We start from the raw sequence: 20,823 nt of genomic DNA, 5'->3' as shown, positions 1-20,823 counted from the left end.
GGTTGAATGGCATGAGCCATGACAAGCCCAGCCCAGGGAGAAGGATGCCCGAGCCGCTGGGGACAAATGTCCCAAGAGTTCTTGTCAATGTGTGTGGAGGACGACTTTCCTGCCCCACGTAGATTAAATGAGCGTCGGGTCATGTGACTAGGAAGCGAGACTGGAATGTTCTCTAGTGATAAGCAGTGCATTGACTGCTGGCAGTGATCTCTCACCTCTCCCGCGGGAAGGCAGGGGGCGCCAGCGAGCTGCGGCAGCCCTGGGGCTCCTGAGAACTGGGAGAAGTGGCACACTGAGGGTGTGCTCCAGGAACTTAGCTCAGGGCGGGTGCGAGGGGTTCGAGCTGGGAGAACAGCAAGCGAGGTCTGAGAGCAGCTGCAAGCAACAGCCTGCGTGTCACCGGCCCCTGGGGGGCCCTGCCCGCCCGCACTCACCCGTGTCCTCTGTCCGCCTCCCCCAGTCCTGCGGCTACGGCACCAAAGACGAGGACTATGGCTGTGTCCCCTGCCCAGCGGAGAAGTTCTCCAAAGGAGGCTACCAGATATGCAGGCGTCACAAGGACTGCGAGGGCTTCTTCCGGGCCACCGTGCTGACGCCGGGCGACATGGAGAATGACGCCGAGTGTGGGCCCTGCCTGCCTGGGTGAGCACGGGCCCCGCCCAGCAGAACCCTGCTTGCACGGAAAGTCTTGAGTGTCCAGGGCATGGACCTGTCCGGTCCTGGGGGTGGGGAGCATCCGGGAGGCCCCAGAGCCCCTTCAGTGGGCGTTAACCCTCTGGTCACTCAAATGCAAGAGATCGGTTGAACACCCACAATGCATGTGAAGCGTGCTGGGGTAAAAGGAAAACTAAAATTCCACGCAAAACTATTAACTGTACCATTTTCAGTCTTCTGGCAAAACTGAGGGTAGAAACTGTGAAGAGGAATATTTGAGTCACTCAATGTCCATAATCCCACCACGATTGTGTTATGTATCAAAAAAAGCAGACATGATTAGCAAGATAAAGTCTTCGGTTTTTTTCCAGGCAGGGGGCATTAGCTAGTTCTGCCTGAGATGAGGAACGGATTAGCTTTGCCCCAAGTCAATGCTAGCAGTGACCATTGCAGGGACTGCAGGTGGCAACTGATGGCAGTGGCGGAGCCTGGTGTGGGGGAGGGGGTGGGGAGAGGCGCAGGCACAGGGAGGCGGTAGTGATGTGGAGGTGACAGAGGTGCTGGGGGTGCTGATGGTGATGATGAGATGTCACAGGTCGGGAGGAGATGGTGGTGATGAGGAAGGTGATGGTGGTGGTGAGGGAGGTGACAGCAGTGATGGGTGATGGAGGTGCAGTGGTGGTGGAGGTGATGGTGCCGGGGGTGATGGTGGTGGTGATGAGGGAGGTGATGGTGATGGTGAGGGAGGTGACAGCAGTGATGGGTGATGGAGGTGCAGTGGTGGTGGAGGTGATGGGGCTGGGGGTGGGGTGATGGTGGTGGTGATGGGGGAGGTGATGGTGATGCAGGTGCAGGGAATAGAGGAGGTGATAGCAGTGATTGTACAGGGATAGGTTTAGGTGGTAGAAGAGGTGAAGGTCATGGCCATAACCATGGTGGGGTTTTGAATACCACACCACACTTCACACTGTGATCCACTTCTAGGGTTTTGCCCACTGTCCCTTACCCAGTCTGCACAGTTTTCCAGACCTGCCTCCACGCTGTAAATGCTGTGTCCACGTGTCTGCTGGACAGCCCCACCAGTGTCGCTGGCACACCGCGTGATTCAAATATAGTGTCCAAGCAGGAGAGCCTTATTTTTCGATACAAAAGGAAAACAACAGGCTTTTACCGGGGGAGATACTAGCCGATTCTCTAAGGAACTGTTGCAAAAGACAAAAGTTCCGTAGCTGGACTGTCTTTAATTCAGTTCCCGTGGTTATTGCGTTGTGGGCGCTCCACCCAGATTAACGTTAGAAGAACCGGAATCGGTACGTTCCCGCCCAGCTGCTGGAGTGTCTGTGGGGAGACTGTGTGCAAGCACTCTGGGTGCTGGAGGAGGGAATTCAGAGAGATCTCGGCGCTAGGTGGCTGGGCCGGCTCTCTGATAACGTACACGGCTCCTAGAACTTCATCTCGGTTGGTTTTATAGCTATCATGGGTGCAGAGACCTTCTAGAGAGGATTCTTCATGAATTAACTAGAAAAGTATGCATACCTGGCCATGCCCACCTTGGAAGGAAAAGAGCCCTCTTTGCAAAACCTAAATTTATTTTGAGAGTCTGTCTTGTGAGTACCCAAGTTCACGGTCGGACCTACCTACTGCTTGTAAGCCTTCCAGTTAAGAGCCGGCCAGGTGGGCACCGGGGAGAGAAGAAGGATGCTGTATCCTCACTCCTCAGTGGAGGAGGGAGATAAGGAAATCAGTGACCACAGCCCGGGAATGAGGTGCACACAGAGGGTTCCAGAAGCGGAGAGAGGAGCCCTCAACTCGCAGCTGCGCACTGGGGTCTGATGCCGCACTGCCGGGCAGAGGTGCTCAGGCTAGGGAGTGGGAGAGACGCTGAAGTCACAGCTCAAAGGCCCAAGGCACTGCACAGGGCCAGTAGCTCAGAGTGGGTCCCCATGGCCGAAAACAGGTGCACCCATCGGGGTGTGCAGAGGCTGGGGTTGCTGACTTGCGCCCCCTGCTGGACGGGCCTGTGGGTCACCAGGCAGACTGCCGAGCTGGAGGAGGATGCCATCGGACTGTGCGGTACGAGGTTGGAGGCCCCAGGTCTCTAACACAGAGCTGGGGGGGGTGGTGCGAAGCTCAGGGCGAGATCCCAGCTGAGGGTCAAGCCACTGAGGCCCTGGTGCAGATGGGCTCCCCAGGAGGCAGCTTCACGGAGGGCCAGGTTGGGCGCACAGTGGAACCTCGCCAGTGAGCTCCACTGGTTCAGACCGGCCACAGTCGGCCCCCAGGCACGCATCCCAGTGACAGTCTGCCGAATTCAGCCACAGTTTTGTTGCAGACAATCTAAAAGGGGCTGCGAGTGTACACGGGACAGCCCGCGTCCTTGTCACTGAGATCCACAGAGACAGGACAAGTGTGAGTGATGCGAGTGCCTTGGCCCACAGGCAGCCCCCAGCAAGCTCCCTCCCTCTAGAAGAACGGCTTCCAGCCTTGTGCTTCCCAAGGGTTCTCTCCCACCCAAACGTCTCAAGCAGCCCCCTCCCTGCTCCTTGGGAACAGTAACGGCTTAGTGCACACTTTGCCTCCAGCACATGGCACGGCCCAGGGCACCTGCTGAGCGAGGGGGACGCGTCCCGACTCGCACTGCTGAGCCAGGGGTCTCTGTGACACGATGCGCCTGCCTAAGTCCATCACTCCCAGCCCCAGAGTCACCAGGACAGGGCGCCCCTTCTCCCGCTGTGGTCCTTGGCACAAGCCTCGGCCCCCGTTGCCGGCTGCGGGCTCAGAGGACACAAGGAGACCCTTGGCAGGCTGGCGTGATGAGCTCAAGGAGGGGCTGTCTCCTCTCCCGCTCCTGTGGTTACCCGGATGCTGCGGTTTGGCAGGTCCTCCCGGTCTCCGCAGGCCTTGCTTTGTGTCCCCTGTGGCCGAGATGATCGCTGCACAAAGAGCAGCGCGTGGGGCTTTCCTGGTGGGAAAGGCGTGTGTGGGAGGCAGGCAGGGGAACAAACACAGAAGAGGAAGGGAGAGGAGGTCAGGTTTCACCACCTCCCCCAGGGCTCAGCTGCCTGAGCCTGGGCCCTGCCCAGCTGGTGGTACAGGCAAGCAAGCAGTGGCTCAGGGGCAGCCACTCCCAGCCTAGGGTCCTCAGAGAATGGCTTCTCTGGGGGGACTTGCCACCTGTCAGCTTGGAGGAAGTCAATGCCCAGAAGAGAATGTTCTAGAAGTCCCAGTTAAGCTGACTCCTGTCCCCGGTTATACACCTGGATCAGCCTGTGCAGAGCAGGGGTCCCTAAGTCACTGTGGCTCAGCTCGTGGTCTCGTGGCCCCAGCAGTGTAGGGCGGTGTAGACGTGTGCCCAGACAGCCACTGTCTGCCTGGGGCCTTTGGCAAGCACAAGACATTGCCCACTTCGTTACAGAACAGGCACTGGGTGAGACTCCCGTGCCCAGCCGCAGGCTACGGAGAGTGTTCGGAGCAGGTCTGGGGGGGGGGATGTCCAGTAGGTTAGTGGGGGTAAATGCCGATTATGGCCCAGCTTCTTGGGCCCCTACTGCCCACCTGGAAGACCCAGATGGAGTTCCAGACTCCTGGCTTCAGCCTGGCAGGTGAAGGATCATCTATTTATCTATCATCGATTGATCGATTGATCTGTCATCTATCTATCGATCTATCTATCTACCTAAAAATGCCCTGTACCACAGGATGTGCTAGAAACAAAAGTGACTTCTGCTACCCAGCAGCTCTGAACACTCATGCCAGTTTAGGCCATACAATTCCCCAACAGTCTATCCTGGAGCCTCCCAATGCCAGCCCTTCACTGAGTTAATACATCGCACAGCGTGGTCCAAACCCCTGGTCCAGCACGGGCATGCAGCAGCTGCCCTTCCCAGCCCCCGCGGGCATCAGGAGAGCCCCGACTCCCGTCCCAGGAGAGCGGCTGGCCAGAGGCAGAGAGCAGGCCAAGGCCCCTCCGCTTCTCAGATGTAGCCCTCAGGGCACCAGTTCCTGAAGGCCAGGCACGTGGCATCTGCCAGGGGGACTGTGGAGCTGCACCTGAGTCGGAGCCCAGCCCCTAGGGTGCTCCCAGGATGGGCACAGCTGAGCTTCTGACCCTCCAAAAGGGAGGAGCGTTCACAAGGTTCCCTCTGGGGCTTCTGTCCCTCTCAGCGCTTTAAACTTCCGTGCAGAAGAAGTGGATGTCGTCGGTTTGTCCGTCCAGCCAACATGGGCTCCCTACCCAGCATGAGGTTCCGGGCTAGCATGCCCTGCAGGGTCCCTGGCTGCAGGGGAGCCCACCACCACCTGAGGGGAGAGAAAGCCACAGACGAGCAGGTGGGAAGAGGAGGCCGATTCCCAAAAGTGGCCGCAGTGGGCCTGGGTGCAGGCAGACGGGGCGCCCCGTGTGGCTCCTTCCTGTGGACAGCGCTGGCACAGCCTGTGTTCCAGGGAGGCTTTTCCAGGAGCCTGAACTGCTGTTGAGGCTTCTCAGAGGGGCGCTTTGAGATTGGTTAATTGATGTTTACAAGATGCGCGCAGGGATCGGAGGATGAAAGGCACTGAGAAAGGGCAGCAATTACGAGCGTGCTGTTCTCGGAGCCGGGCCAGGCTCAGGAAGGCGGAGTCCGAGCGCGCCCCCTGCCGGGCTCCTGCCCCGAGAGCTGCTGCTCACCACCCAGCTCCTGGGGGGCCGGGGGCTGCCTGGTGCCCGGCTAATAAAAAAGAGATTAGAAAACAGCAGCGCGCAAAGCCGTAGCATCTCTGGAGTTGTAATAAGGGAAGCGCTGGCACCAGCGCGCTGCTCTTCATGGACTCCTCACACTGATAGCCCTGGGTGTTTGTGTGTGGAAAGCAGGCATGAGCCGCAGCCCTCAGAGCTCAGCTGGGAGCCCAGGGAGGCACGTGGCCTGCAGGGAGTGTGGGCCGTAGTGGCCAGGTGGCAGGATCGCGTGGCCGGCGCAGTGACCTTCAGAGCATGGGGACTGTGGGGGCGAGGGCGGCGGCTGGGACTTGGAGCAGCGGTGCCGCCACAGCGTGTCTGCTTCCCCTGTGCTTCCTGGAGAGGAAGCAGCTGTGACCTGGTGGCCGTGGGTCAGGCTCGCTTTGCCAGGCCGTCTGCGTGGCCCTCTGTTCACACTCCCGCCATCTGACGATCCCCCGCAGCACCCCCTGCTGGCCAGCGCCACGGGGTACAGCGAGTCCTCAGGAGGCCTGGGAGTTCCGGGCGTCCCGGGCTGCCCTGGACACCTCTCGCCAGTGTTCACAGCGCGGTGTTGCAGGCGCTGGGGAGGGTGACGGCAGACACACACACTAGACAAAGCATCAGGAGAGAAAGCAACAAGAGAAGGAGGCAAAAAGAGGCATGGAAAACCCCCAGGGAGACCAAAGGGTAAAAATGGGCTGCTAACCCCGCTGGTGGGCCCCCGCCCGAGGCCCCGCCCTCACCCTGCTCTGCTCTGTCTCCCCCTGCAGCTACTACATGCTGGAAAACAGACCCAGGAACATCTACGGCATGGTGTGCTACTCCTGCCTGCTGGCACCCCCCAGCGCCAAGGAATGTGAGTGGTCCTCGTGCGGGTCTGAGCCGAGGTTTGTCACCGCGGGAGTGGGCAGAAGCCCACCCTAGCACTGAAGAGGCTTTCTAAACACTTATTTTATTGTGGAAGGCAGAGTGACGGGGAGAGGGAGAGACAGAGAGAGATCTTCCCTCTGCTGGCTCACTGCACCCCCCCCAAAAATGGCCACAACAGCCAGGGCTGGGCCACGCCAAGGCCAGGAGCCAGGAGCTCCATCCAGGTCTCCCACGTGGGTGGCAGGGGCCCAAGTCCCTCTGCCGCTGCCTTCCCAGGTGCATTAGCAGGGAACTGGGTCAGAAGTGGAGCAGCCGGGACTCGAACCGGTGCTCCACATGGAAAGCCACTTCTGTAAGCGACAGCAGTGTAGCCTGGGGCACCACAGCGCTGGCCCCACCTTCCAAGATTAGCTGCAGCAGAAACATAAATGGAAACACTACCGCGCCTAAGCAGGGGCGCCTCGGGTTTATGAAGAGGGGTGGGGAGGGGTCGATGTGCTGAGCTGCCAGTGGGAGGGCTAAACAGCCCACTTGGCCTGCAGGAGCCTGAGCTTTCTCACCTGTGAGGCGGGGACACGAACACCTGCCCTGTCGGTCTCATGAGATCGTCGGAAGAGGCCATGCTCCGCAGAGGCCAGGCTATTCGGCAAAGTAGAGCGAAGAGCTAGACATTTGTGAGGGCGAGGGGGACCCCGCGGGGATCACAGCTCCCGCCTCGGCCGTGACAGGAAGGGCTGAGAACCTCCGCTCAGAGGAAGGCGCCCGGTGGTCCTTTGGGCTTGTGCTCTGGGGGACGCAGCTGGGAGGAAGCTGGGTGTCTGGCGCCTGACTGCAGGAGCACTTGGGAACAGAGCCTGGAGGACTCCGGGGCCCCACCTCCCCTTGCGGCCCAAGAGGCCCCAAGCACACCGGGGGTTTCTCCCAACAACCCCGTGCAGCCTGGGAGGGAGGGGAGGAGCGCAGGAACAAGGGGCGGGGCTGTGGGCGGGGCTGCGGAGGCGTCTTTGGAGGTGGGATGGGCCCGGAGCCAGGGTGCCCTGCAGCTGCATTGTCTGGGGATGTGGGGAATTCCGCCCGCCCCTTCCAAAAGGCCCAAACGGAAGAGCCTGGCAGTGGCTGCTCTGCAGAGTGCTGCTAATTAATTCACAAAACCAGGGAGGCTGTGCGCTGCAGGAGAGAAGCCAGCTCGCGCCTGCTGCCTCTTCTCTCGGGGGATCTAAGCCCGTCAGGACAGACAGTTCTGGGATGCAGTCCTGGCTGGGACCACGTCAGACACCTGCCCTCTGTCTAGGAGAGGGTCTCAACCAACCAGGAGCCTGGCAGGCCAGCACCTCTCCCTGAGGGACCCTCGTGTCTGACAGCTCTTAGACACACAGGGGCTTCCCTGACAGCAAGCCAAGTCTGCGGTCCTGGGGGTTTTGAAAATGAGTGCACCCCCTTCCCACCCTCAGCCCTTAACTGCACCCCAAAACCCCCTTCCCAGCCAGACCTTGAGCTGGGCTCTTAGAATCCAGCCCTGAGAGGGCTCAGCAAAGAAACAGGGTCAGGGTCCCTCCCGGGCGGCTGTGCAGCCACTCAGCCCCTGGGGGAGTCCCCTTGAGCGGGCAGAGGCCTCTGTTCCCATGTGGGAGGCGGGAGATGCTAGCCCCTGCTCACACGGCACAGAGATGCCAAGGCTGCTTATGACCAAGCACCCCAGGAATTACCAAGACCCAAACTCACGGGGCCATCATCCCACCCCAGAAGTCCAGGGACTTGGTGGTTCCTGCAGAACCCTGCTAGCAGCCCAGGCCGCGGCAGCCCCAGGCCTCCCTGAGCCCAGTGGTCCGTGGTCGAACATCCTTCGCACTCTGTATCCGTGAGTGGCGCATCCTGCAAACCACCGTCACGGAGATGCACCAGGGGCCTGGGCTTGCGGGTGACAGACAGATACAGAGGAGCTGGGCCAGGCAGAGGGCGGTGGCTGGCCGGGGGCAGGGACTGTCAGGAGCTGTCAGCGCCGGGGCCCCTCGGTGACAGCGGCAGGCCGGGGTGCACACCCCCATTCTCCACACCTCACGGGTAGCACCCCGTACTTTTCTGTCCCTAAAGAAATGGCGCTTCTCTGTGGGACTCTGTGCAGCCCCCTTGGCCGGCCCGCCCTCACCCGGCAGGCCTGGCTGGCCCGAGAATGTGCGTTTTGAACAAGCTGACCCAGGCTCTGACCCTCCCTGCTCATGTCAGGCGAAATCCCTTTCCTTCCCAAGTCTCAGTTTCCCTCCTGCCCTGCCCAGTGTCCCATGGTGCCCCCTTGCCCTGCTGTGCAGTGCCCATAAGCCAATGCCACCTACAGGCCTGTCACGGGTGAGCCGTGGGACCACAGCCCTCCAAATAGGCCTCAGGAGAGATGCGCAAGGGACTCATCTTTACTGTTCCAATGGATAAGAACCTTTCCAGTTTCTGGAAGTGAGAGGGAAACGAAAGGGGCGCCCCGAGGGTACTGCTGGGCAGGTTACCTTCAGAACCACCATCTTCCCAAGGTAGCTCAGGGGTTTGAAGTTCAGAAAGGAAAGCTGCACCCGGGAGAACAGGACTAATGACGCAAAAAAAAAAAAAAAAAAAAAAAGAGGAATCAGAGGAAGGGGCCAAACGCCAAAGCCCACAGCTGGTCTGGCAGCAGGACGCTCTGTGCATGTCAGGTGTCGGAGCAGATCCTGGAGGAACCTGCTAAAGGGGAGCTGACAGCTTGCTCTTAACCCCGGTGCAGTGGGTGCAGCGTAGCAGCACGTTGGGCGGCGGGGGCGAGCGGCTGCGAACGTGGTTTGGCCGGGATCTGAATTCAGGAAGCACAGTGCTGCTTCGGGGGACCATCATGGTTCCTTACCCGCGCAAGGCGTGCCCATCACCCTAACGTCTGGGCTGCGGCAGAGGCTCTTGTCTCAGAGCGAGCGAGCGAGCGAGATTTCACAGCTGACACAGAGAGCAGCATGCTAGCCACGTGTGACGGAAGGAGTGCACCCGGCAGGCCGGGCTGCGAAGGTCCAAGAGCATTCAGACAGGGGCTCGTGAGGGAATGGGGCGTCCAGTTCTCCCCGCCGTCTCTTCCGGGACAGAGGAGGGCTTGCAGGGTGTGAAATGGGTGGAATTCATGTTGCCCCGTGTTCTCAGACTGGGGAACCCTCTTGACACTGGCGGAGATGTTTCTCCGGGGGGTGCTTTTCTCGGAGGGGGAGGCTGGGACCACCTATACAATGGCTGTAGTGGGAAATGCTGGGGTTCGCCCAAGGCTGCTGCGTTCCTCTCTGCAGGAGCTCTGTTTTCTGTGGGTCCCTTTCATTTCCGATCCTCCTAGCTGACATGCTTGGTAAGGCACCCAGAGGTCACCCGCACCCATGTCCCGCTGTTACAAGAATGGGACACCTGTTTGCACGAAGTCTCTGGGACTTGGTCAGGATCTTCGGCCGCAGGCAGCAAGCACAGCCTTGTCTGTGCCCTGGCAAACCCATCTCAGATGGAAAGGAGGTACAGGGAGCCACCGACCTCGAGCAGGAAGCCCGCCTCCCCGAGTGAGCGTCCAGCGGCTGCTGCACAGCGCTGCTCAGGCCTGGGTGTGCACACTCATCCCCAGGGTACCTGTCAGGAGACGAATGTTGACAGGTCTGGGCAGCCCGACACGCTGCTGCGATTGTAGCAAGCTCCTGGTACTCTGGAGCTGCTGCTGAAGTCCTGATGATTCTGCCCCCGCCTTGTTCCTGGGACCGCCACAAGGGGGCGCTCTTCCAATGCCACAGCCATAGGCACCCTCGTTGACAGCTCTAGAACCAATACACAATTCATTTTGTTGTTGTTATTAAGATTTATTTATTGGGGCCGGTGCTGTGGTATAGCACGTAAAGCTACTGCCTGTAGTGCCAGCATCCCAAATGGGCACTGGTTCGTGTCCTGGCTGCTCCACTTCCGATCCACTTCCGATCGTCCTCTGCTGTGGCCTGGGAAAGCAGTGGAGGATGGCCCAAGTGCTTGGGTCCCTGCACCCGCATGGGAGACCCGGAAGAAGCTCCTGGCTCCTGGCTTCAGATCGGTGCAGCTCTGGCCATTGCAGCCAACTGGGGAGTGAACCAGCAGACAAATATTTTTAAAAGATTTATTTATTTACTTGAAAGTCAGAGTTACAGAGACTCAGAGGCAGAGAGAAAGAGAGGAGACAGAAAGAGAGAGAGAGAGAGAGAGAGAGAGAGAGAGAGAAGGGGAGAGGAAGGGAGGGGAATGGAGGGGAGGGGAGGGGAGGAGAGGGGAGGAGAGGGGACAGGAGAGGAGAGGAGAGGAGAGGTCTTCCATCTGCTGGCTCACTCCCCAAATGATTGCAATGGCCGGAGCTTCTTCCGGGTCCCCCACATGGGTGCAGGGACCCAAGCACTTGGGCCATCTACTGCTGCTTTCCCAGGTACATTAGCAAGGAGCTGGATCAGAAGTGGAGCATCTGACACCCAAACTGGCGCCTCTGTGGGATGCTGGCACTGCAGGTGGAGGCTTTACCCTCTATGCCACAGCGCCAGCCCCACAACTCATTCTTAAAAGTCCAAGCTGTTTACTCTCTGTAGAGAATGCAGGGTGGCGTATTTATAAATGTGTGGATTAACACACCTCAAAGACGCCACTGTATCCTGTCCTCACTGAGTCACAGTGTAACTCCAGTGAGCCTTACACTTACAGCCCACTGTGCACCTGCAGCCCCGCTCACCTCACATCTACCTCCCACATCCGGGCCTGGAGAGCTCGCCAGTGGGCCGAGCAGGCCCGTGCCCACACTGTCCTTTCTACGCACCACACACTTCTCATGCAGAAACACCTGCTGTTCTCTGGAACTAAAGCTTTCACCAGTTGCATCGTCCACTTGCTCATTATAGAGGAGTCCACAGGCAGGTGTGTGGAAGGGAAGGCGGCTCAGCCATGATCGTCCTCCACAGAAGCCGGCCTGGGGAAATGTTTCCATCTGACAGTCCCAGGCAGCCCGAAGAGTGGGAAGCAGCACGCACGGGCACAGAGGGACACCCCCCAGATGCCATGCATTCTGACGGGCGCTGAGTTCTTTCTCATCTGACCAGAGTGGAATCTGGCAGGGCAGGCTGTGCAGGGTGGGGGGCCTTGATGTGCTGTTGGTGAGGCAGGGGCAGCCTGCAATCAGGGGACAGTGGGACCCCACCTCTCGCCCCTTCTCTGCTGGAGGGCAGGTGGCATGTAACTGTGGACAGAACAGACCACAGAAGCTGCTCATTTTTTTTAAATAACTGCTCAGAGCAGTTTCTTTTCATCGTTTGCCACAAACACTCCTGTCACTTGCCTGCGACACAGCTGCTGCTGGGGAACAGAGTGGCCCACACGAGAACCAGGGAGCTCCAGCCCTGGCCGCCAGGCTGCAAGCCCCGCACTCTCAGACGGGGTCCTCGGGTGGCTGTGGCTGTGGCTGAAGCCTGCGTGTCCTCTGCTCCTAGGGCCTGGTGCTGGGTGCCCTGGGGAAACACTGGACCTCCTGCAGATTCCCGAGAGGCCCTGGGGGCCACCCCGTGGGAAGGGTGGAATGGAGCTCTGGGGACCCACAGGAGGTGGAGCTGGGACTGTGGGGCAGGTGCTGAAGCCCCGCTCACCTAGGTGTAGCTTCGGCGCTGGCGTTTTGATAGACGGCCAGTCCTTCGTCTCAGTTCACAGGAAGACTCCTGTGCCCACTCTGTGTCTTTAGCACCATCATCTGTAAGTCTTTTTGTGCAAAGAAGAACCCTGAGGGGGCAGCGCTGTGGCATAGTGAGTTAAGCCGCTGCCCTAGAGCCGGCATCCCATATGGGCACTGGTTCGAGACCCGGCTGCTCCACTTCCAATCCAACTCCCTGCTGATGCACCTGGGAAAGCTCAAGTGCCTGGACCCCTGCCACCCATGGGGGCGCGGGGGGATCGGGATGAAGCTCTGGGTTCCTGGCTGTGGCCTGGCTCAGCTCTGGCTGGTGAGGCCATATGGTGAGTGAACCAGCGAATGGAAGACTCTCTCTCTGTGTCTCTCCCCCTCTCTCTGTAACTCTGCCTTTCAAATAAATAGAAACAAACAAGAACGCTGAGAGATCAAAGTCTCTTTAGGAATTAGACACCCTAGGAAGTAAAAATATCTCCTTCCCCGGCCCCTGCCTCCAGCCAGTCCCTCCACTGTGGCCTCTGGCCCCTGACCCCAGAGGTGACATCGTTCCCCTTGCAGGTGTGGGAGCCACGTCGGGAGCTTCCGCCCACTTCCCCAGCACCTCCGGCAGCAGCACGCTGTCTCCCTTCCAGCACGCCCACAAAGGTAAGGCGAGTGCGCAGGCACAGGTCTTCTGGGGTGAGGGGCTGGGCTGGGCGCCAGGAGGAGGGAGGGCAGTGGGAACAGCGATGGGCTCTTTCGGTCTCCACCGCAGGCCACACCCCCCCGCGGTGGGCGTTAGTGACCGGCTCTGTAGTGCTGCCCCCCCAGGAGGTGCTGGGAACAGAGGCGCATTCTGGGCTTGGAGGTGGGGTGCCCACGTGCCCCGCGCTGCCTCAGAACTGGGCCCCTGGGTTCCCGTTTGGCAGGGAGTCAGTAGCAGTTCTGTTGCTGGTGTTCCTGCAAACCTATAAACTTTCCCACTTGCCTATTCCTTTACTGTAATTGCATTTCATTCTGCCTAACCCAATAAGGGGCACAAAGATTGCACCAGCCCCCCGAACCGACTCTCTCTTAGAGTAAGCCCCCATGTTGGCACGGCTTTAACGCCTTCCTCCCCAGAGCCCACTGCGGGCCCGGGTCTCGGTGAGGCTCTTGGGACGACACCTTGAAGGCCCAAGGAGCCCCTGACACAGTGGCCCGGAGCATGGGCGCAACACTGGGCTGGGACATCATGCACCTCACTCCCTCCAGGACCGGGGAGGGGGCGGGGTTGGAGCCCATAACCTGGAGGGTGTTAAGGCATTGTGTCACCCCTGAGACAGGTGCCCCCAAACAATGCCCAGGAGGCTTGGTGCCTTGTGGCTCCCTCAGATAACCCAGGGCCCCCAGTGATGTGTCCCCTGTGTGTGAGGGTGGCGGTCATCAGGATTCGGCTTCGTAACACCCAGGGGCCAGTTTGGTTAGTTTAGAGAATCAGAACAAACTTCAGTGTTCAATGGACAACCCACTTGGCCCTGCCGTCCCCAGAGCAGTGGAATCAAGAGCAAGTGGCCCAGGAGCAAGCGAGGGAGCCCAGACCCTGGTTGCCCCCCAAGGAGGGCAGCGAGGGCACTGGCAGCATGTAGCGGCCAAGGCACACTTGACTGACGGCTGCCTTCTCAGCCCAGCAAGCATTTCCGGGGAGGGCGTGGCTGGAGGAGGGCCCTGCACTGACACGCCTACTTGTCTCCCTGACACAGCAGAGCTCACAGGCCAAGGCCACCTGGCCACCGCCCTGATCATCGCCATGTCCACCATCTTCATCATGGCCATCGCCATCGTGCTCATCATCATGTTCTACATCGTGAAGACAAAGCCTTCCGCCCCAGGTGCCGGCCGCACCCTCCCCACCCGCGCGGCCTGCTCCTCCCAGTCTCCCACCTCCGCAGGGCCTGGCCGCTCACCCTGCCCTCCTCTCTCCCACTAGCCTGCTGCAGCAGCCACCCAGGGAAGAGCGTGGAGGCCCCGGTGAGCAAAGAGGAGGAGAAGAAGGAGTCTCCAGGTCTGTGCCCACCCCCGGAGGCGTGCCCCCAGCAGGTGCCCGCCGTCGCCCTGCTGCCCCACCCCGCCCCGCGCGGCCATCCTCACTCCTCCCGCCCCCCACCTCTGTTCCCTTAGACAATGTGGTGATTTTCTCTGAGAAGGACGAGTTTGAGAAGCTCACAGCAGCTCCAGCAAAGACCACCAAAAGGTAGGTGTGTGACGCCTGCTGGGCCTTGCCGCAGGCTGGGTCGCTGGGCTGAGTGCACGCCCACTGGAGCTGGCGTGCCTGGGCTCAGGGCTGTGCTGGGGACCCCCCCATGCCCTAAAAGCAGGGCCTGGTACCAGGCTGCAACGTGTGCGCTTACACTGAACCCTGCTCAGCCCCGCGATTCAGCCCTGGGCTGACGGGGACCGGGTGTGTGAGCGGCAGGCGGCAGGTCCTCCTCCCTGGCTCCTGCAGGTGCCCTGGGCCTCGGTGACTCCCAAAGCCTTGCGGGGCCCTTCTCCAAACCGAGGGGAGAACATAAGGCCGGGACACACATGACTGAGTCCCCCACCCCGCCCCCCACGACCCCTGCCCCCGCCCACACTGGCAACGGTGTCCCTGCCGGAGTCGTGCCGTAACACAGCTTTGAAATCACGCTACACGAGAAGTCTCCAGAAAGCCCGTGGGAAGTGTGTGTTAGGAAGGAACTCTGCACGGATCCTTAAAGTTTCTGAGCCAAACCTGCTTGTCGTTTAACTCCGTTTCCCCTGAGCCTTTGGAAGCCCGTGTCTGCTCAAACAGCACAGCACCTGGCGCTCGCTCCTGACTCACGGGCGGGCGCAGGAAAGCCTTGCTCAGGGAAGTGCATTAAGTAATTAACTAGTCAGACCCTCCTCCTGGGATTGTTTCCTGTAAACTCCTCCTTCCAATTGATAGTGTTTCCAGAACTGGGGATCCAAGCTCTCCCACACACTCCCTGGCAAACAGTGCCAGACCCAAGCTGCCGCCCCAGAACCGAGGCTGGGCCCCAACAGACACAGTGTCTGACTCTTAGCTTTTGATTTAAAGATTTATTGATTTGAAAGGGAGAGCTACAGAGAGGGAAAGAAGGAAAGAGAGAGAGAGAGAGAGAGAGAGAGAGAGAGAGAGAGAGAGAGAGAGGGAGAGAGGTCTTCCATCCACTGGTTCACTCCCCAAATGGCTGCAACAGCCAGGGCTGGGCCAGGCTAAAGCCAGGAGCCAAGAGCTTCATCCGAATCTCCCACATGGGTGCAGGGCTGCAGGTGCTTGGACCAACTTCTGCTGCTTTACCAGGCGCATTAGCAGGGAGCTGGATTGGAAGTGGAGCAGCTGGGATTCGAACCGGTGCCCAAAGGGGATGCCAGCACTGTAGACTGTGTCTTAACCCGCTTTGCCACAGTGCCGCACCGGCCCCAGTGTGTGACTCAAACGAGACCTTGGTACAGACAGTACTGACCCTGCAGCCTCCAGCCCTACGTGACCCCATCTGTCTCAGCCTCTTCCCTTTTGCTGTTTGGCTTCTCTTATGCCCACAAATAGCCAAAAGGCAGAGGTGGGGTGGGTATTTGGCCTCGTGGTTAATACAAGTCCCACACTGGAGCTCCTGGGTTGGATCCCCAGCTATGGCCACTGACTCCAGCTTCCTGCTGGTGCAGACCTGGGACGAAGTGACAATGGCTCAAGTAACTGAGTCCCTGCCACCCATGCGAGAGACCCAGATTGAGTTCCTGGCTTTGGTCAGGCCCGGCCCCAGCCATTGTGGACATTTGGGGAGTGAAATAGCAGATGGGAGCACAACTCGCTCACTCTCTCTGTCTCTCTCAATTATATATATATGACATTTATATATATGTGACATTTATATATATATGACATTTTAAAGGGCAGGGACTATTAGGGACCCTACTTGGAAAAATATGTACTGATTTCATACGCAAAGACTAAATGAAGGTTAAAACCTGAAAAATGTGTTTTCAAGACCGCAAGAGCTTTTGTGCCCAGCGTCCATGGTGAGGTTCTGGAGGCAGGACCTGGGGGGCTGTGAGTGGTCTGGGGTGCTGTTCCACAGGGTGGGGGGTGGGGGGCAGGCCAGCTGAGCCCCATGCAACCCGAAGGCCCCCGAGGAAGAGGGGTCCACGGGGGCTTCGTGGTTTTTACTTCCGTTGTGTTGTGCCATCCCCTGGGCCGTGTTTGCACGCGGGCCTCCTTCTTGGAACCCCAGTGCCAGCTCGTGCGATCCTCTTGTGTCAACGTCTTCAGCCAAACCACAGGAACCGAGCAAAAAAAAAAAAAAGAATATAGTTTTCACATATATGGGATGGTTTTGAGAGTGCCAGGGCTGGCCCTGGGTCCTGTGTGGACCCCGCAGTGTGTGGTGGTGTGACAAGAGACCGTCCACCCTGCCCCTCCCCCCAGCAGGGTTTGCCGTGCCCCCTCCCCCACTCTGAGATGCAGGGCTCAGTCCAGCGCCTGCCCCCTCTCAGCACCAGCTGTGGCTCTGCTTAACAGGACTCCGAGGGAGCCTGGCGCTCACTGGGATTACATATAGAATCCAGAACACGGTCAGTGAGCGCGCCTGTGCCGAGCAGCCTCCATGAGTCAGGGGGTGGGGGTAGCCCCCAGCCCCTCGGACCTCCCCACCCCCGGCATGCTTTTGGGAGCCCCCAGACACCTGCAGCTCAGCCTGTATCCAAGTCACTGTTTGCAGAGAGAGGCCTTGTCTTTCTCTGCTGGACTCCCCTTGCCCAGTGCCCAGGAGGAGCAAGCCGGTGCCCCCTACTGTCCACACCTGGGCAGCAGCGTCACCCTGGGGCTGGAACTTTCCAGACGCCGCTGACGAGCGCCCCTTTTTGCTTCCACAGCGAGAATGATGCCTCGTCGGAGAACGAGCAGCTGCTGAGCCGCAGCGTGGATAGTGATGAGGAGCCCGCCCCGGACAAGCAGGGCTCCCCAGAGCTGTGCCTGCTGTCTCTGGTCCACCTGGCCAGGGAGAAGCCCGCCACCTGCAGCAAGTCAGCCGGGGTGAGCCCGCGCCCTGACGGTGCCTTTCTCCTCCTGTACTGCACCCCCCCACCCTCCTGCCAGGGCGTCCCCACAAGTCCACTGCAGTAAATAAGAGGGTGCTTCAGAGAGGCCATGGAAATCTGGAACGAAAAATGTTTATTTTGGTGCTAAAAATATTTGAAATTCATTCATAGTTTTTTTTAAGATTTATTTATTTGAAAGTCAGAGTTACACACAGAGAGAAGGAGAGGCAGAGAGAGAGAGGTCTTCCATCCTCTGGTTCACTCCCCAGATGGCTGCAATGGCCGGAGCTGTGCAGATCTGAAGCCAGGAGCTTCTTCTGGGTCTCCCATGTGGGTGCAGGGGCCCAAGCACTTGGGCCATCTTCTACTGCTTTCCCGGGCCATAGCAGAGAGCTGGATGGGAAGTGGAGCAGCTGGAACTCGAACCACCGCCCATATGGGATGCCGGCACTGCAGGCGGCAGCTTTACCTGCCATGCCACAGCGTCGGGCCCCATAGTTTTTCATATGATGCATTTTCCATGAGCATTTTGAAGACATCTATCCAATAAGACAGTTTCCTACCTAGATGTATTTCTTGTATGCGTCTTGAATATAACTGTCTAGGGGTTTTGTCACCTAGAGCAGGCCACCCTGGGATGTGCCAAGGCAGGAGATGGGGGCTCCCTGAGGACCCGGCTGGCACCCAGCCAAGCCACAGACAGCCATGATGGCAATGCCCCTGATGGTCAAAATGCCCAGCTGGGATCTGGGGTGGCTGGGTCCTGCCAGGACACCCACCGTGCTCAGAGCCACCTCTGTAGGGACCCTGGAGGCCTACAAGGCAGAGGGGTGGCCGTGGGCCACTCAGCACCTGTCAGCGTGGCCCAAGGAGGAGGGGAGAGGGCACGTGTCTCTCGCAGCCCGCTCTATGAAGACTAACTTTCTCCTCACTTTCTTCACAGATCCAAAGCCGAAGGAAAAAGATACTGGATGTGTATGCCAACGTGTGTGGGGTGGTAGAAGGTGAGTGTGCGGAGGCTCCCCTGGCCTGCCCCCAGCGTCCGTGTGGGAAGGGGGCTCCGGCCTTGCCCAGGGGATCCGACTGCCTGTCAGGCAGAGGCTGGGCCCCAGCCCTGGTGAGGCCACCCCAGTCTGCTCCTCACAGCACAGAAGGTGGTCCTGGCCTGGGTCATTGTGGGGACACGCGGGGGCGGGGCACGGTGGCGTTGTCACCTGGGGAACAGCTGACGCCAGTGGGCAGCAGCCTTCCCCTCCCGCCCACAGTGTACTGGGGACTTCAGGGTTTGTGGAACATAAAATGAAAGTAGTTTATTTTGCTGCAAAAAAAAAATTCATGCATCGTTTTGTGATACACATTTTCTCTGAGCTCTTTTAATACTGCATGCGTGTGTGGATTTCAAAAAAAAAATTCTTGCACCAAAGTAAATGTATCTTTAGATTCCATTTCCCACAAACCTTTTGAAGGACCCTCCAGTAACAAGGGGAGGGGCTTCACACCTCCCTCCCAAAGCCGCCTCCCCAGCACCGCAACACTGGCCTCACCTGAGATGCACCTGCCGCAGACAAGTGGGAGGTAACAGGTCCGGGGCGCAAACATGCGTCAGAAGGCGCCGTCTCAGGCTCCCAGCGGCGGCACGATCCGGTCTGTAACTCACCTTCTGTTCGCCCCGAAGGTGATCTCGTTGAGGTTAGGGGATTTTCCCACTTCCTGGCTGGCTGGTGGCCGGCAGCGGCCTCCGTTCCGCGGATGGGTTGAGCCTGGACAGGCTGCTCGGGGCCGCTGCTGGCCAGAACTAACCGCTGAGGGTGAGTCGCAGGGCCAGCGTTTCCCCCTGGCTGCCTGCCGAAGCGTGGCCTCCCTCCAGACACGCATGCCCCGTCGGCCTGCCCATCAAGCCTGGCGGAGCGGGGCTGGCGGCTGCCCATGGGAGCATGGACCTGGAGCTCACGTCCCATCACCTGGAAAGTACTCTCTTGTGTCCCAGAGATGTCTGACGCCGGGACAGGGGCTTTCAAATTCACTGGGGGGAACTCACAGGCGAGAGGGACCCCTGCCCCGGGGAGCCTCGGGGGTGCAGAGCGGGAAGCCTTGCAGCCTCGGCCACGCCCGGGCCCTGGCAGCCCAAGCATGTATTTCCCATAATCCCACACGATACTGATGCCCAGCCCACCTCCCGCCCCAGGACCCTGATGTGAGGGGTCAGCCCCAGGCACCAAAGGCTTTTGGGCTTTCAACTTTTTTTTAAATAAAGGTTTGTTTATTTGAAAGGCGCTCAAGTGACAGAGAGAGGGAGGAGAGAGGTCTTCCATCCACTGGTTCACTGCCCGGATACCAGCACCAGCCGGGGCTGGGCCAGGCCAAAGTCAGGAGCCTGGAACTCCATCCAGGTCTCCTATATGGGTGGTGGGAACACAAGTATTTTTCCCCCCTTTAAATTTTTTTTTATTATTATTATCATGAAAAATGTCACAGAAACGCAATACCAGAGATTGCACAAGGAATCCCGTACCCCGCTCCCCAGCCTGGAATTATTCTCAGGCAAATCCCAGCCCCCTCCTTTTTTTTTTTTTTTTTTTTTTTTTGAACACAAGTGCTCGAGCCATCCTAGTCAGCCTCCAGGCGCATTAGCAGGAAGCTGGATCGGAAGCGGAATCTAAGCCAGGAATCTAACCAGGCTCTCTGACATGGGACGCGGGCACCGCACGCAGGGGTCCAAGCCCCGGCCCACCGCACCTGCCCCTAGGTAGACGTCTCAATGTGAGATCGTTCTCCCGTGCAGTAGGAAAGCACGCGGAGAGCCCCTGTGCCCACGGCCAGGTTCCTCCCGAGCACAGCATCTTGCAGAACTGCTCGGCCGTGTTCCAGCCGGCAGGGGGATGCCGATCCTGGGAGGGGGGTGGAGGTCCTTGCCACCACCTCCCAGATTTCTCCCTGGCTCGGCTCTCACCCTCACACCTGTTTCCTAGCTCCTGGCAGCTGCCAGTCTGTGCTGTGTTTCCATAATTGTGTTATTTCAAGAATGTTAGAAAAGCTGGGAGGGCATTTGGCTTAGTGGTTGAGACGTTGCTTGGGAAACCCACATTCCAGATCAAGGCGCCTGGGTTCAAATCCCAGCTCGGCTCCCAGCTCCAGCCTTCTGCTGCGGTGCATGCTGGGAGGCAGCAGGTGAGGGCTTAGGGACATGAGTATCTGGGCCACCCATTTGGGAGCCCCGGATTCAGTTCCCAGCTCCTGTCTTCAGCCTGGCCCAGCCGCAGCTGTTGCAGGCATCTGGGGAGTGACCCAACAGGCAGGAGCTCTCTCTGTGTCTGTCTGTCTGTCTGTCTGTCTGTCTCTTGACCGTTTGCGGCGTCTGACCGTGGCCTGGTCTCCCTAGGTCTCAGTCCCACGGAGCTGCCATTTGACTGCTTGGAGAAAACCAGCCGGATGCTGAGCTCCACGTACAACTCCGAGAAGGCCGTGGTGAAAACCTGGCGCCACCTGGCCGAGAGCTTTGGCCTGAAGCGGGACGAGATCGGCGGCATGACGGACGGGATGCAGCTGTTTGACCGCATCAGCACCGCGGGCTACAGCATCCCGGAGCTGCTCACCAGGCTGGTGCAGATCGAGCGGCTGGACGCCGTGGAGTCCCTGTGCGCGGACATACTGGACTGGGCGGGGGCCACGCCGCCTGCTTCCCAGCCCCCCGCTGCCTCCTGAGGAGCCCTGCCTGGGGACCGTCCTCCCTGGGACGAGCCCAGGATCTGCCGAGGCCCTCGGGAGCCGGGAGCGGTGCCAACAGACTTCCAGGAGTAGAAGAGGGCTTTCCATCATGGCGCCGCCCGCCCCAGGCTGCTCCGAGGAGCAGAAGGGAAGTGAGGCGTGTCTTGCAGTGTAACCACAGAGAAAGGATTAAAGCCCG

At 59.3% G+C, this 20,823-nt stretch overlaps 1 protein-coding gene across 1 annotated transcript in view; it reads left to right on the top strand.

Annotated features, from left to right (window-relative positions):
- EDAR (ectodysplasin A receptor) overlaps positions 1–20,621 on the top strand; it is a 72,672-nt gene extending 52,051 nt beyond the window's left edge. The window contains exons 4-12 of the mRNA XM_062208808.1: positions 461–642; positions 6,121–6,206; positions 12,441–12,527; positions 13,607–13,732; positions 13,831–13,905; positions 14,022–14,094; positions 16,755–16,914; positions 17,863–17,923; positions 20,299–20,621. Of these exons, the coding sequence (XP_062064792.1) occupies positions 461–642; positions 6,121–6,206; positions 12,441–12,527; positions 13,607–13,732; positions 13,831–13,905; positions 14,022–14,094; positions 16,755–16,914; positions 17,863–17,923; positions 20,299–20,621 (1,173 nt within the window). The remainder of the gene's footprint in view (positions 1–460; positions 643–6,120; positions 6,207–12,440; positions 12,528–13,606; positions 13,733–13,830; positions 13,906–14,021; positions 14,095–16,754; positions 16,915–17,862; positions 17,924–20,298) is intronic.
- Positions 20,622–20,823: the final 202 nt, after the last annotated feature.

The sequence above is a fragment of the Lepus europaeus genome, chromosome 13, assembly GCF_033115175.1.
Source record: "Lepus europaeus isolate LE1 chromosome 13, mLepTim1.pri, whole genome shotgun sequence".
In the NCBI taxonomy this organism is placed as follows: Eukaryota; Metazoa; Chordata; class Mammalia; order Lagomorpha; family Leporidae; genus Lepus; species Lepus europaeus.
Note: the sequence above shows the minus strand (reverse complement) of the source record. Positions and strands in the feature narration are given on the sequence as shown.